This window comes from Kogia breviceps, chromosome 2 (genome assembly GCF_026419965.1).
Source record: "Kogia breviceps isolate mKogBre1 chromosome 2, mKogBre1 haplotype 1, whole genome shotgun sequence".
Lineage (NCBI taxonomy): Eukaryota > Metazoa > Chordata > Mammalia > Artiodactyla > Physeteridae > Kogia > Kogia breviceps.
In genome coordinates, this window is record NC_081311.1 from 83,224,726 (window position 1) to 83,239,336 (window position 14,611).

The 14,611-nt window shown below is 43.4% G+C and overlaps 1 protein-coding gene and 1 long non-coding RNA gene across 9 annotated transcripts in view; both read left to right on the forward strand.

Moving 5' to 3' along the window:
- EGLN1 (egl-9 family hypoxia inducible factor 1) overlaps positions 1–8,105 on the forward strand; it is a 57,983-nt gene extending 49,878 nt beyond the window's left edge. For 2 of the 8 annotated variants that reach the window (XM_067025722.1, XM_059053330.2), the window contains 3 exons: positions 1,427–1,563; positions 4,440–4,507; positions 5,563–8,105. In XM_067025722.1, coding sequence (XP_066881823.1) covers positions 1,427–1,563; positions 4,440–4,507; positions 5,563–5,627 — 270 coding nt within the window. In that variant the 3' untranslated portion in view covers positions 5,628–8,105. Of the gene's footprint in view, positions 1–1,426; positions 1,564–3,348; positions 3,502–4,439; positions 4,508–5,562 lie in introns of all 8 variants that reach the window. The other 6 variants (XR_010839020.1, XR_010839021.1, XR_010839019.1 and 3 more) reach the window with 6 other exon arrangements.
- A 1,768-nt stretch (positions 8,106–9,873) lies between these two features.
- Positions 9,874–13,080, forward strand: LOC136793570 (uncharacterized). Its single transcript, XR_010839024.1, has 2 exons — positions 9,874–10,139; positions 10,929–13,080. It is a non-coding gene; the product is annotated as an uncharacterized lncRNA (long non-coding RNA).
- The last annotated feature ends 1,531 nt before the right edge of the window (positions 13,081–14,611 follow it).

Consider the following 14,611-nt stretch of genomic DNA (forward strand, 5'->3'; position numbering starts at 1 on the left):
AATGTCTTCAGTATTTTTATATGTAAAACTGAAAACTTTGACTGCAAGATTGCACTGAATGTACGTACACTGGGGCACAAGTTGTTCTGGGTGCTGGAAACAGCAGAAATAGAACTACCCCTCCTAGAGCTTGGGCTGGAGTGTAGGGTACAGGTCAGTAGACGGACGGTTACAGTCGGCTGTGCCGAGTGCAGGACAGATTGCTGTGGGGACGCGTGGGAGCCTAATTCAGGAGTCAGGGAACGTGTCCCAGAGGAAGACTGGAAGCTTCAACTACGCGTTTCTGAACATTTTCAGCAGATGGCCTGTGCTGTTCCCAGTGACTCCAGTGAAAGGGCGGAGGGCAGGGGAGAGAAAAGAGGCGTGTTCTCGGTCACAGTCTAGAGCTCCTTTAAAAGATGTCTGCATGAGTGCTTTGGGAGTCGCTCCGAACAACGCTGGGACCTGAGGAAGGAAGGCAAGGGAACCGGGTAGCTTGAATCTACCTTACTTGACAGTGAGCCTGTAAACAGCTTCTCGGGCTGTAGTGGAACCGAGGAATAGGCTCAGCCTCCGTGGTGTCTTGATCAAGTATCAATGTGCCTTTCAATTTAAGAGTCTACCTGTTACGAGTTCAGTTTTCCAAGGGTGAAGAGCTACTCACTTGGGTGGGATTTACCTGGCTTTCCCCCGGATTATAATTACCACAAGGACAACATCTGTCTGAATTATTTCCTACTCTGCACCCAGGGCCCAGGACAGGTCCCAGAACAGCAGATACCCAGTCAGTATCGGAATGAATAGGTGAGTCCATCTGGTCCCAAACAGAGAAGGATATTTGCTGGGGTAAATGGTAATGATCCTTTGTGAAGGGAGTCCAGTCGTATAGGCAGGGAGTCATCGATGTGTTAGGCCCAGTCTGGGGAGGGAGAGCTACAGTTTCTAATAATGACTGCAGCGCTGATGATAAATGACACTTTCTACTGATTTAGTGAATTCCTTAAAAGGCATTAGATTTGTGACTGCCCAAGTGAGGGCAGAGAACTAGCTCCTTGACAGACTTAAACCATTTGTAGTAATTTAGTCAAGATGACTAGACGTGGATACATTTGTAAGAGTAGGTTAAGCACACCATCACCGTGCGTACATAAGAAGTGCGCTTACTACTTTTTCAGGCGTTCAAGTGTCATTTTAAGACTTTTGAGTTCAGATCATATACATGTCTCATCAAGTATTTACAATATTCTCTAAGAGAAGGAACGAATGTTTCCTTTTATTGGTGCATGTACTTGAAATCTCAGCTCACTTTCCAACCTCGTTAACAGAGATATATTTGCGAATAATCGATTTAAGACTTCTGATATCCTGAATTGGTCTTTTTCCCCACTAAGTTTAATTTTGTAGCATCCTTGTTCACTCATGCTTACATATTTGGCCCTTTTCCTAGGTAAGTGGAGGCATACTTCGAATTTTCCCGGAGGGCAAGGCCCAGTTTGCTGACATTGAGCCCAGGTTTGATAGACTGCTGTTTTTCTGGTCCGACCGCCGCAACCCTCACGAAGTACAACCGGCATACGCTACAAGGTAGTGGTCCTCCCTTTAAGAAGGGGCTGGCAAAGAGCGCAGCGGGTAGGAGGGCGTAGCTAGGGTAAACGTGAACGTTTTCTAATGCGTATTTTCCTGTCCTTCACTTGCCTTTATCGTAGGGCCTCGGTTGTAACTGTGTAATTTGAGTAATTCTATAAGATTGATTCACAGTTGGTACCAAATGCTGTGAGTCTCTTTGCACAGCCACCCCTTGTCTGGGGTCAGACAGGGAAGCACGGGGCTCCCGTCTTCCCAGCCCTGTTTCCTTGTTTTGTGCATCTCTTAACTACTATCTGTTCTCAGATCTGGTGAGAGTGTTCACTTGGGGAATAAAGATTAGCTAGAGAAGGGAGAGGGCAGCTTTGTTAGGTGGTCCGGCAGGGCTGGGGGCAGAGGGGTGATGTAGAGAAGTGATGCAGAAGGGAAAACACGTGACCAGAGGGTAGAGATGCAGAGGAAGAGAGCAGAAAGACAGGTAGAGAAGAGGTAATGGGAGTTAATGTTAGAAAAATCACCCCTCAGCTTTAACAGGAGTATCTGTTAGGCTTGTCACACGCTCCTCTGCATTATTTTCTACGTTACACTCTCTTCCTACAAAGTTTAGTTTTCTAAACCTATTTTTAATGTATTCTTAAAAACATTTATTTTACCATTTACCATGACCCAATTAAAATGTTTAGACTATTAAAATGGAAGATGTTACAGACATTGTTATCAAAATGAATATTTGGGGGAAAAAAGTGCTACTTTTTAAATACCTATTTTTCATTATAGAAGGGACTTTGAACATTACAGTAGTGAATCACTGGCATGCAGTTGCCTAGATCCCTTAGATACACAGGGAGAAGAGCTGCCTCTTGATAATGATGATAGAGACGGGCCAGCATTTGATGAGGTTCAAACTCTGAAGACTTTGTCACCTGTCCCTCCTTCTGGCCCCTCTCGGAGCCGTGTTGCCTCAGCCCTAATTCATCATAGCGAGTGCTGGCTGAGCAGTGTGGCTAGTGGCCAAAAGAATCCCTGGGTGGAGGCCGGGGGTCCGGTCCCATCACACAGCGCACCGTCCTGAATCCCCGTCTCGCCTCGCATCCCCCAGTGCCCGTCTCTGCCCTAGAGACCGCTCCACCACCTTCCTTTTAATGGAATCTCGGATACGGTGTGGTTGTAGCCTTTCTACATGAAGATAGAACCAACATTTTAGGTGGTAAATAGATGCCAGACGATTATGGAGTGCTCCAGGGCTTTGGAGGAGGGAGACAGGGCTGTTGAATTGGAATCGATGGGTCCAGTGTCGCCACTGGGCCTGGAGTGAGGAGGAGCGGGGAGGAGTGGGGCAGCGCCAGCAAAGGCCGTGAGGGGAGGGCGAGGCTGTGGCAGCCCAGCAGAGGTGGACGTGGCCGGGAGGAGCCTCAAAACAGATGGGTGGGGGGATAGCACAGGAGAAGCAGAGCCATGCCTGCTACTTTACAGCTGTCTCTGGGAAGGCCATGGGACAGGTCTTAGAACTCTGATGACTGAGTAACTAAAAGTTTAGGGCAGGTGCAAAAGACATAGGAAAGCATTTGTCTGTGCACCTTCCCTATTGCTGCGGCCTCCTGACAGGATAGAAGAGGCTGCGTGGTAGGAGAGGAGCTGGAGCTCTGGAAGCCGGGAGGCCAGACCTTGAGCTCAGCTCTGTCCCTTTCCAGCTGAGTGGCCTGGGGCTTCGGCCTCCCCCGCTGCCCAGACTCCCAGACTCCGACTCGACTCTGCCTTTGACTCGTTGCTTCCGATGTGTTACAGGATTTAGTTCTGTCACGTTTGCTGGCTCTTCATTTGATCAGTCAGTGTTGCTTTTCCCCCAGCGAACACTGGCCAGAAGCCGCAGGACACTCTGACCGATTGCTACGTTCTACTCAGGAGCTGATCATTTGTAGCGTGCTTTCACTTCCTGTGGTGTGTGCATATTTTCCACGTTATTGGTACCAAAAGCTGTAACTAAGTGCCTTGTGGTATTTAATAAACCAGAGATTCTTCATTATTTGTGAAATGAGATATTCTAAGTGAGTGATGAAATTTTCAGAAAAATGAAACAAAACATAGTATAATTGCTTTAATAAAAATCCTAAAAAATTCTTAGCATAATTTAACTTTCTTGATGACTCCAGGTTGTAAAATTGTAAACCCCTGTCACGATTCTTTGCCGGTATGTGTGTGGTGATGTCTTCAGAAGTGGTGGAGACTGTTAGCCCTCCCTCGCTGTACAGGGCCCCTGGCCTGGAGTCCTCCTCTGTTTCTCTGCTTTTCCTTTCGAACGTGTGCTATCGATGATAGTGTGCTTTTTCTGTAACAGCCACTCTTACCTTCTTATTGTCTGTTTCTGATCTGCTGTGGGCTTGCAAAACAGACAATCAAGTAGGTATTAAGAAAGTCCTGGGCTTCCCTGGTGGCGCAGTGGTTGAGAATCCGCCTGCCGATGCAGGAGACACGGGTTTGTGCCCTGGTCCGGGAAGATCCCACATGCCGCGGAGCAACTAAGCCCGTGAGCCATGGCCGCAGAGCCTGTGCGTCCGGAGCCTGTGCTCCGCAACGGGAGAGGCCACAACAGTGAGAGGCCCGCATACCGCAAAAAAAAAAAAAAAAAAAAAAAGAAAGTCCTAAAAACGCATCAACTCTGCAACATAAATTTTAGCTCCTCCTGGCTCTCTGCCGTGCTCCTGAGCGCTGGGACCAGCAATGAAGTACGCGGGTTGTTGCTGTGCTCCCTTGTCATCTGATGGCATCCCAAGTCAGCCGTTAGTTTGGCATTACACGTTTTACTAGGCCTTTGCAACAGAATACCCTTTGTTTTCCCCAGTGTGATCATTCTTACCCTATTCTGAATTTTCTTTTAGGTACGCAATAACTGTTTGGTATTTTGATGCAGATGAGAGAGCACGAGCTAAAGTAAAATATCTAACAGGTAAACATTTGGGGCCAGGGTACAACTGGAAGGAAGAGACCCGCAGCCAGGCAGTGCTTTCCATGAGCCAGAAGACTTGCTCCGTGTTTCCGTCAGATTCTTAATTCCCCTATTTAAGAGGACTGCTCTTAAGTCATCTGCATTGTTATCTTGAACCATCAAAATTGCCCAAAGTGAGGAAAGTTTGAGACAAAGAAGTCTGGGAAAATCATTTGAGTGCAAGTTGAGTTTTTCTGTGATAATCCTTTTCAGTCACAGGCTGGCTTCCTCCCATTCTCCCCGCAGAGGAAAGGTAATAATACCCTTTCCTTTTTAGATGTACATGCTCTGAAGAGTACTCCAGGTCTTCCATGTAAAATGTGGACATGAAGAAAATTAATACAACAGAGATGAATTGACATGCTGTAATCAGTAAAGCAGACAGGCATGTGGAGTCCATGTCTGCCAGTGGCATCCATAGGTCACCCCCAGTTATGGATTATCTCCTGGAGCGGTTGGGTCTGAGGTTTCCATCAGATGGACCACTGACCTGTCTTGTCTTTAACCCTACCTTGTATCTCCACAAACCTGCTCAAGTTCGTTCATATTACTGATTTAACTAGCTGTATTTTCATGAGCCCGTTGATAATCCCACATCAGCCTTTTATAAAACTATAAAAATTGAATGTTCACGCGTTTTCTGTGTATTTTTAAAGTCATTATTTGTGACAGAAGCCTTAGTAGTGTGCTTTCAGTGATGCTGAACACACTGCTCTTATAGCAGTTTGACTTGCTTTTCAAATAAAAGGCGACCAAAATCATCATCTCTGTGTAGAGAATGATTTTTCCCTTTGAGGGTTTACTAGTTCACCGTCTGTGCATGCCTCGTAATACAGTCCTGAGGGTAACTTTTGGAAGTGCACGCGTGATCATTTTCAGATGATGTGTGTTTGCAAAGTTCAAACACTGCATACTGTTAGGAACTTAGTGGGAAGCAGTAATAGAAGCTCTCTGGCTGGTGCTTACTGAATGAATGAATTTTTTTTTTTTTTTTTTTTTTTTTTTTTACCTTGCAGGTGAAAAAGGTGTGAGGGTTGAACTCAATAAACCTTCTGATTCAATCAGTAAAGACGTCTTATAGAGCCTTTGATCCAGCAATACCCCACTTCATCTACAGTAATTATTGACGCTATTTGTTAACTTGTGAATACGAATAAATGGGACAAAGAAAATAGACCACCAGTTGGCAATTTAAAGAAACAAACAACTTTTTTGTGTTGCATCAAAACGAAGATTTTGACTGTGTGGCTTTGTACTGCATGATTGACTCCAAACCTCTGATGGGAGGAATATAACTTATCAGCTGAAAGTGGTATTTACATCTGGACATGAAATAAGTGCCCTAGGTAGAATTTTTTCATTCTTATATTTTGCCAGATCTGTCATCTAGCTGACTTCATTTCATCTCTCCCTTTTTTATATAGTCAAGTTTGAATTTGAAGTAATTTTTATATGATCAGGTACAATTTATCAAAACTGAATTGAGAAAAAAATTACAGTATTATTCCCCAAAATAGCATCAATCTATTTTTGTAAACCTCTTCGTACTATTAAATTTTGCCCTAAAAGGCCTCTTATAATGATTGTTGCCAGTGACTAATGATTACTTTAATTTTCTTTTTACTTAAAATAAGAAAAGGAGCACTTTAATCACCAACTGAAAAATCAGATTGTTTTGTAGTCCTGTCTTACACTAATTTGAACTCTTAAAAATTGCTGCTGTTGTTTTTCTGACATTGTTAATAGTGAAACATAACAGTAAAACCATCACCGTTTACTACCAATAACTTTTAGTTCATGTTTTATAAGAAAAAATACACAGTCAAAAGGTTTTATCTTTTAAGTTACATTTTAAAAAAAACTAAAATGACTGGCACTAAATGAACTTGAGGTTATCCTCAGCATCAAGTTCCCAAGATAAAGGGCTTTCTTTTGCTTTCAGGTATATATATTCTATAGATGGAGAAGATACTGTCCCCTTTCCTAAGACTTTTCCTTTTGCTTCCCATCAAGTTGATTGTACTTTCCATTTTGCTGTTACGTTTTCTTCCTGCTCCTGTGCCCATCTGGTCAGCAGATCAGAACCTCGTTCCTGTTGGGTAGCGTCAAGGGGAGACCGTACGCATCCAGACTGAGCGGCGTTGTTACAGACTTAACGTAAGTGGCGCCTCAGGCCACTGCTGACACACTCCCCGGACACAGCGCCCTTCGTCAGTACCGAAAGAGGGATGTTTAGCTTCAAAACACAAAACACAAAGCAGAAAAACAGATACTTTTATGTTTTATGAGTTTGCTTTTTTACTTTTCAGGAAAAAAAGAGGGAATACTACAAAATCACACAAGGCCTCCCAGACTTCTGTTATTTAACACCTGAATTAGGATGGGTGTCCTAGACTTCAGTTTCCTAGGCTCTTCAGCAAAGCCCAAAGGGTGGTATCTGTATTTTGCATGAATTATGGGTGTAAGACCTTGCCCACTTCAGTTTTCTATCTCTATCCTTGATCTTCTTTGCCAAAATAATGTGAGTGTACAGAAATATTTCTGTATATTTCAACCTTTGACAGTTTTAGCATCTGTATAGTTTGTACTCAATTAGACCTTTTCTATGGAAAGCTCAGTAATTTTTATTAAAAGATTGCTATTGTTCATGTAAAACATGAAAAAAAATTGTTTAGTGAACTGACAGTGTGGACTTAGGGTGGGATTAAACGTTCAGTATTGTGATCTCACTTCCGGAGAACTTGCAGGAGACAATTACAGTTGACTGTTGTTTTTCCTTGCCCGCGTGCAGTTTCGTTCCACTTCCTCTCCTAGTTCCATGTAATACAGCGGAACGTCTCGACAGTAAGTGCCTCTGCCCCTGCGCTCCACCCCTCCCTGAGCTCAAGTTGTCTTTGCCACCTGGCCTGCAGTGCAGTGCGCTGCCTGAGGCCACAACTCAACAGCGCTGTTATTTTTAGGTCTAGTAGAAATCGTATGATGTGGATGAGAGGCTTTCTGTGAAGGTGTACAGCAACAGCCTTTTAATCTGGGAGCCCCTGTGTCATTCAGATGTGTTTCTCTGCAGTTGTGCAAAGTGTCAGATTCTGCTACCTGTGGGTTTTGCTCACCAGACAGGTTTTAAGTTTTGGGTTTTTTGTGGTTTTTTTTTTTTTGGAAAAGTTTATATAAGTTCTTGGAGATTGTTGTGAAAGGATCGAGAAATCGGGATAGCCATTCCTTTAATATCCATTTAAAATCTGTTCATTTCATGTTAGTGGGACCGTTAACTTGTCACCAAGCAGGAATCTATATAAAACAAAATTTAAAACTTTTTGTGGCCTATATGTGTTTAATCCTGGTTAAAGATAAAGCTTCTAATGCTGTTTTTATTCACCGTATTAACCAGCCGTAAAACACAGACCTTTATCAACAGCAGGCAAAGAATTTGAGGATTCATTTACAGATAGACTATAAAGTCATGTGATTTGAAAAGCGGCGTTTCATTATGAAAAAGCTCTCAAGATGCTTGTAAAGCTAATCTAATTAAAAAGATGTATAAATGTTCTTGAAAAAATTATGCTTATTTCTGCCTGTCTTGTTTTTTTTAATCCTTTATCATACACTGACTTTCTTAACGGGCCCTTCCGTCAGATAATGTGCTTTTCTATCACACATCTTTGGTTCAGTCCAGAGCGTTTGATATTGCTTTTTATAAATGATAACGGGGGAAGAGAGAGAACAGTAAACATGGGAGTCCGACAGTTTCAGCAACATCCTGGGAGTAGGTGGACTGGGTCCACGGGCTCCGTGACCTCTGTCTGGATTCTCAACATTTGGATTCTTGCCCTTCTACTAGGGTTTTTACGCTGTCGAGCATATCTGTGTCGCCCCTCTGCTGCAAAAAGGAAGGGCCACTAGGTTTTATCACTGATGTCACAGGTGTCCTATGTGTGTATGCAAGAAACTCAAGCGCTCTCACAATATGAGGTCAATACACATGTTCCTTTATCTCTTATGTAAAATATTTTTTTGGTGTGGTGTTTTGTTATATCCCAGCCTATCCTGGGGCATTTGGACAACTGCTGAAATATAGCTGCGTGGATTAAAGGAGAGGGCAGATGAGCTAGGGATGAAGACTTAATTAAATTTGGTAGTGTGGTAAAAAGAGCACAGACAGGATTGACAAATCTGTTTAGTTCTGGCTCAGCCACTTAACTGCGTGACCTTCGGAGCCCTTTTCATCTGAAAACAAGCACAGTAGCTCCAATCTTAGAGTTGTGTGCGACCTAAATGAAACACACATTATTCCCAAGACACACAGGGTTCAAGGATGAGAGCTGTATCTCGGTTGTGGATGGCAATTATAAGTATTTATACCATATATTTAATAATATAATCGTACATGGACTTCAAGAATAGGTTTTTAGACATCTTAATGCCAGGAATACATTCCCCAGATTCTGCTGTTGATTTTAAGGCCAGAGTCTTCTCAGCAAGTAAATTTCACCTGAAACATGGCAGTGCTCAAGGACGGACCATTGGGCCAATGATATGTATAAAGGGCGTGGCCTCGTGAGCAGGGAAGAGTTTTACAAGTAGAAAACACTTAAATATAAACCAGTTCATAAGGCAGGGAGAGCCTACCCAGCTGCAGGCAGCTAAAGCTCTTCTTATCGAATGGATAATTTCTGCACTCTGAACAGGTGTTGTAGAGGTTATTGGATAGGGAGTTACTGGATGAGACCTCTCTTTCATTGAGATGAGGCCTTTTTCTGCCAAAACTGTTACATTTCTACGCTTTTCTATAAAATGCCTGTACAGTTTTCTAAGTCAAAGGTATAAATGCACAAGTAGCTAAGTTAACTTGTTCTGTAAGGGTTGTTAAGGAAAACAGCCCCTTGTGTTCTCCTGAGAAGAGATTTCAACTCTTCTAAGTGATTCTTTGGGTATGTGCCCGGTTCTTAATAATACAGTTGCGTCGCTACATTCTTGATTCTTCATTGTTTGACATTTACCTCCTAACTTCCCCACATGGGAGGTAAGAATACAGGTGCCTCTCCAGCCCTTCTCCACTGCCCCTGCCACACCTCCCCGATCTCCTTACATAGTTACATTGTAACTTAGGTCACATTAATGTTAGACTATCTGGGACTTCCCTGGCGGTCCTTCCCTGGTGGTCCAGTGGTTAGGACTCTGCGCTTTCACTGCAGGGGGGCATGGGTTCAGTGCCTGGCTGGGGAACTAGGATCTTGCATGCTGCGCGGTGCAGCCGGAAAAAAAAAAAGTTTAAAAAAAAAAAAAAAAAAAAAAAGGCTGTTTGTGCTAATTCAAAGGTGAGACACAGAATAAACCATGATGACTTTCCCAGTTTACTTTTTCCTTAATGTCTTGCTTGATCTTTTGTTTTCCCCTGTGGTGTCTAATCTGCAGGAACCTGGAGTGGTTGTCCTTTGTGCCTGGCGCACAGCTGCCTTCCCTAGACCTCCTTCCACATTGTTCTGGAGATCCTACCACCACTCTCCGTTGGGTCTCCCATTTCCTGGGTCCCACGTCTTCCTCCGTCTTGGTTTACTTCCTCAATCTGGTGGGCCTGGCCTTCAGCGCGTTCTGTGTAAGTGTATGTATATGTGAGAGCTCAATTTCCTGAGACCAATGTCTTTTTTTTTTTATTTGACCCTCACATTTAATTGGTAACTTGGCCTGAGTTTAGAAATCTAGCTTGGAAGTAATTATCCTTCAGAATTTTGAAGGCATTGTCCAGGTTCGAAGTTGCAGTGTGGATGCTGAGAAATCTGAAGCCGTTCCTATTTCTAATTCTTTACATGTCATCTGCTTTTCCCCTGTGGAAGCTCACGGAATAATTCTTTGTCCCCAGGGCTCCACCGTTTTACCTTGTGCCCGTTCTCCGCCAATATGCTAGGTATGCGAACTGTAAATTCGTGCCGTGCATTTGGGGACATTTTCTTAAATTGTTTCTCCCCTCCATCCTCTCTGCTCTTTCTGAACCCCTGTCATTCAGACAGCGCACCTCAGGTTTGAGCCAGTTGCTGTCGTCTGCTTCCTCTGCGTCTTTGTCCTTTACCAAGGAGAAATGTCTTTTTCAGTTCTGCCCGCAAGGGTTTCATGTCTGCTCTCACGTTTTTAATTTTCAAGAGCTCTCTTTTATGTTCTCTAAATTTTTAAAATACAGAAAAACCTATTCTGTTGACTAGACACAGTATTGAACATTGTTTTCTGCTTGTTTTCATTTTTGTCTGTCAGGTTAGAAGCTTTCCTCCCCGGTCTGACAGTTCTTGCTTGTGTGTTCATATTTAAAAGGGGGGAGTACTTGAGCTTCTGGTTTTCCAAGGAATAGTGGTTGCTGCCTAAATCTGAGTCTCTTTCACTATCTTCCCAACAGTCACCTATAACCTGTACCTGCAGCATAACTCTGAGACACAGAAAAAAGTTCAGCTTATGGGAAACTAGAGCCGGCATCAGAATTCCTATGAAGGCAGAGCCAGGTGGAAACTCTACGGTAAAGGGACAAGGGCAGGGGGCCTAGCTGTGGCAGTACACAGGGCAAAAACGGCCCCCAGCACAGGTGATGGGGATACGGACACCTCACACCAGTGCATCGCAGCGCTGCCCACTGGAGCATCAAGGGGAAGTCTGAATGAGATTGAAGGGGGCTGTGTGAGGAATGTACCGTGTCTGGGACAGGGGGAGATGTCTCCTGGAGGCTTGATGATAAAATGAAAGAAGGAAGTAAGGGTCTTAGAAAAGTAAAATTACAGAATCAGGTGAGAGGCCAGGCCCCCACCATCTCACAAAGAAAAGTGTCGTCTCTGAGAAATACTGTATTTCACTGTTCCAACAGAAGAAAACACTCTTGAATCAGAAACCCCTCATTCTTGCCTACATCGAACCAACTGTTCCTGCAAGTCAAGGAAAAGAATACCTTTCAAAATGAGCCAAAAAGGGAAGAAAATATCTACAAACACTACTATCTATAAGAAGAAGAAAAACGAGAAGTATAGCTGCTGAAAATTCTCCCCTCAACCATAAGGCAGAAGAAAACTGCAACAGTATTCAGGACTTGGCAGGAATAAAAATTAACACCTGAAATTCGAAATTCAAAATCTCAGAGCAAAAGTGGACTAAAAGATTCCTCAGGAAGCTGTGAAACGAGCTGATGTAACTCAGTAGAGAGATTGTAAATGACAAAATTAAAAAGATTAAATTGTGAGGCACCCCAGGAAGAATAGATTCAACTGAATATATAATGAAGGTCATTAAAAAAAAAAAGTAGGAAAGCAACCCCAAGTACAAAATAAAATAGGCACGAAGAGTTTGAAAGCGGAATGGACACATACATGCCTGCTATACCAATGAGAATGAATAGTCTACAAATAACAACACCGGTGGCTCTCACAGACATGCCGAGAAGCTAGACTCCATCCTCCCCTCGGGGATCCTATGGAGGTGGCTATTTGAGTATCTCATGTTAAGAATGCAACTGAACAGGTGTCTGGGTGCATCTTACCTTACCTATGGAATTATTTTAAATGTATACAGATACATAAAGGAATCCTGTGAGGAATCTTGTTAAAAAAATCCATTTCCTTTCATGTAGATGCAGATTTTCATGTATTTAGTTTGCAAGGCATGCTTAGAACCTGGAATGATTTGGGTCTTATCTTGAAAATACAAACTTTGATTCTTCAGGGAAGTATGGGGAAGAGTCAGTGGTACTATATTAAGATGTTTTTGCAAAAGCAGGTAACAAGGGAAGTTGAGAAATGCCTAGCTATTTCATTCACTTAACACCAAGAACTTAACAACAGGCTCGTCTTCGTTCTCCTAGACCCAGGGGCAAAGGACATTATGTCCTAGGAAGATTTCAGACTAACCTAGATGATACAGAAGAAAATAAGAAGTGCCAGACATTCAAAGGAAGAGTACTGTGACTTGGAAAGCAGTAGAAAGTACAGGTCCCACCGTGTCTGGAGGCCATTCTGTTGGGGAGTAGTACCATGTTTTGCCGTATGTTAAGTGCTCAGAGTGGAAGGTGAAATGAAAACAAGTCTAGGGAGATTAAGGCGCCCTGTAGGTCAGTCCTCGTTTGTTTGAACAAGCACACGCTCTTGGCCCTGCTGTGTCCCCTCCTCCTCGGAACTTGAGATCCTAACCTATCTTTTCCCTTTATGAGTCAAAATTAGCAATTACTGTTCCCGTTGAAGTTTCTCCCTTATATCCGTTTGGCTTGGCTTTGCCTTCGGTTTTTCAGGGAAATTTAATTTACTGAGAGCGCCCCCTGGTGTTCAGTTAAGCCAGAGGAGAAAATCTTTTGGTAGGTTTATTAGCACCAGAACCGAAGAAAGCAAACAGCGGCTTGTTTCTGTATTACCGTCTACAACGGTGTCAATTTTAATATTGAGATGATTCCTGAGTCACTTAAGATCAGGTCTTTCACTTTTCATATCAAAAGGTGTGTGATGATGTGTATGGAATCATATAACTTCTCACATTCTAGTGGAATGTTAGAAAAATAAAACCAGAGCTGATCTCCACATTGCATCCTTTTCTGTTAATTTCAGCTCCCCAGGCAATTTAATCTGTAATAATAATTGTCCGATAGAGTTTCACGTCATTTGGTGGATATGCTACTTAGTCAACAACAAACGCAACAAATTCCTAAAAAGGCACCAATAGCCTCAAGGACAAAAAATTGAGACAAAGAACAACAGGAACCCATTGCCCCTCAATAAGGACTAACTGCAAAAAGAGCTCCGCTTTTTCACCAAGCAGCCCAGTGAGAGGAGATAGCGCGTGTGCCCCAGGCACAGGATCCCAGCTGGGTACTAAATCTGCAGGAAGATACAGCGCCTGTTTCACTGTGACATTCTAATTTACTTAAAACTCCTCTAAGCTTTGGGGAAAAAAAATAAAAACCCCACAAGCTCAGAGCTTTAGGACAATGGGATACTCTTGAGATTTTTGTCCCATTTTCCCACCCACCTTAGAATTTTGTTAGGATACGCATTTATAGTCTACTATGAAAGTCTACTTAAGTTGCTTTGCTAGATATTGTATAATCTTGAACTTTAAAAAACACCGAATTTTTATAGAAGTCAAGTCTGCCCCCCTTCTCCCCACCCCATCTCTCCAACATGAAGGGCAACAACATTTTAAGGTGGACCCCAAATTACTAGCTGTTATCAGGATAGGAAATTGGCTTTAAAAGGGAAAAACAAACCAACAGAACAGAAAACTATTTCTTTTTCTTTTAACATAAATGACAGATTTGGGAGTGTCAGAATTCTGGGCGATTGACGCGAAGGCTTATTTAATCCCAAATTTAAAATTAACTTGTTTTCTTGCCAACTAACATATTCCCATCATCCCTTAAAACTGACCAGCTCTTGATTTTACGACCTATTTCTCGAACCCATCCTCTCTCCATCCCTGCCACTGCCCCCCCTTCCCTTCTTCCTGTACCCGTCAAAACACTTCTCGAATGTTCCTGGCTGGCTCACAAACCTTCCCAACCCTCACTGCACCAGCCCCACCGGAATCATCAGATGTGTTATGAACAGGGACCATGCAAACGATGTAAAGCGGAGAACGTGACAGATGGGTCTTTTTGCCCTCAAGCTCTGCGTACATCTGTCCTGTCTACAGTCCTTCTCCTTCTCCATTTTACCCCTCACATCCTCTATACACTCTGTCCACTTGGAATAGCTTAGTTTTCCCAGTCGAATGTGCCCGTCTGTTTCCAAGCCTTTGTGTTCCGTTCCTTCCCTGTGCAAGGCCCTTTCTACCCTCCCCCCACCCCCAGGCGGACCTGACTTGCCCTGGAGGACCCAACCGGATGTAGAATTTGTCTCCTCCATCCCCTGAAGCCCTGGGCCATCATGCTGATTGTCCTTTTAAGTTCCCACAGCACCTAGCAGAAGCCCATCAGAGCACTTACTATGCTGAAACCACTCTGCTTCTGTCTCACTCCCCAACTAGGCTGTAAGGCTCCTTGAGGACATGGGCTCTTACTTCACAGCCCCAGAACCTTGTACAGTTTTGCACCCCTCCGCCCCGCAAAAGTGT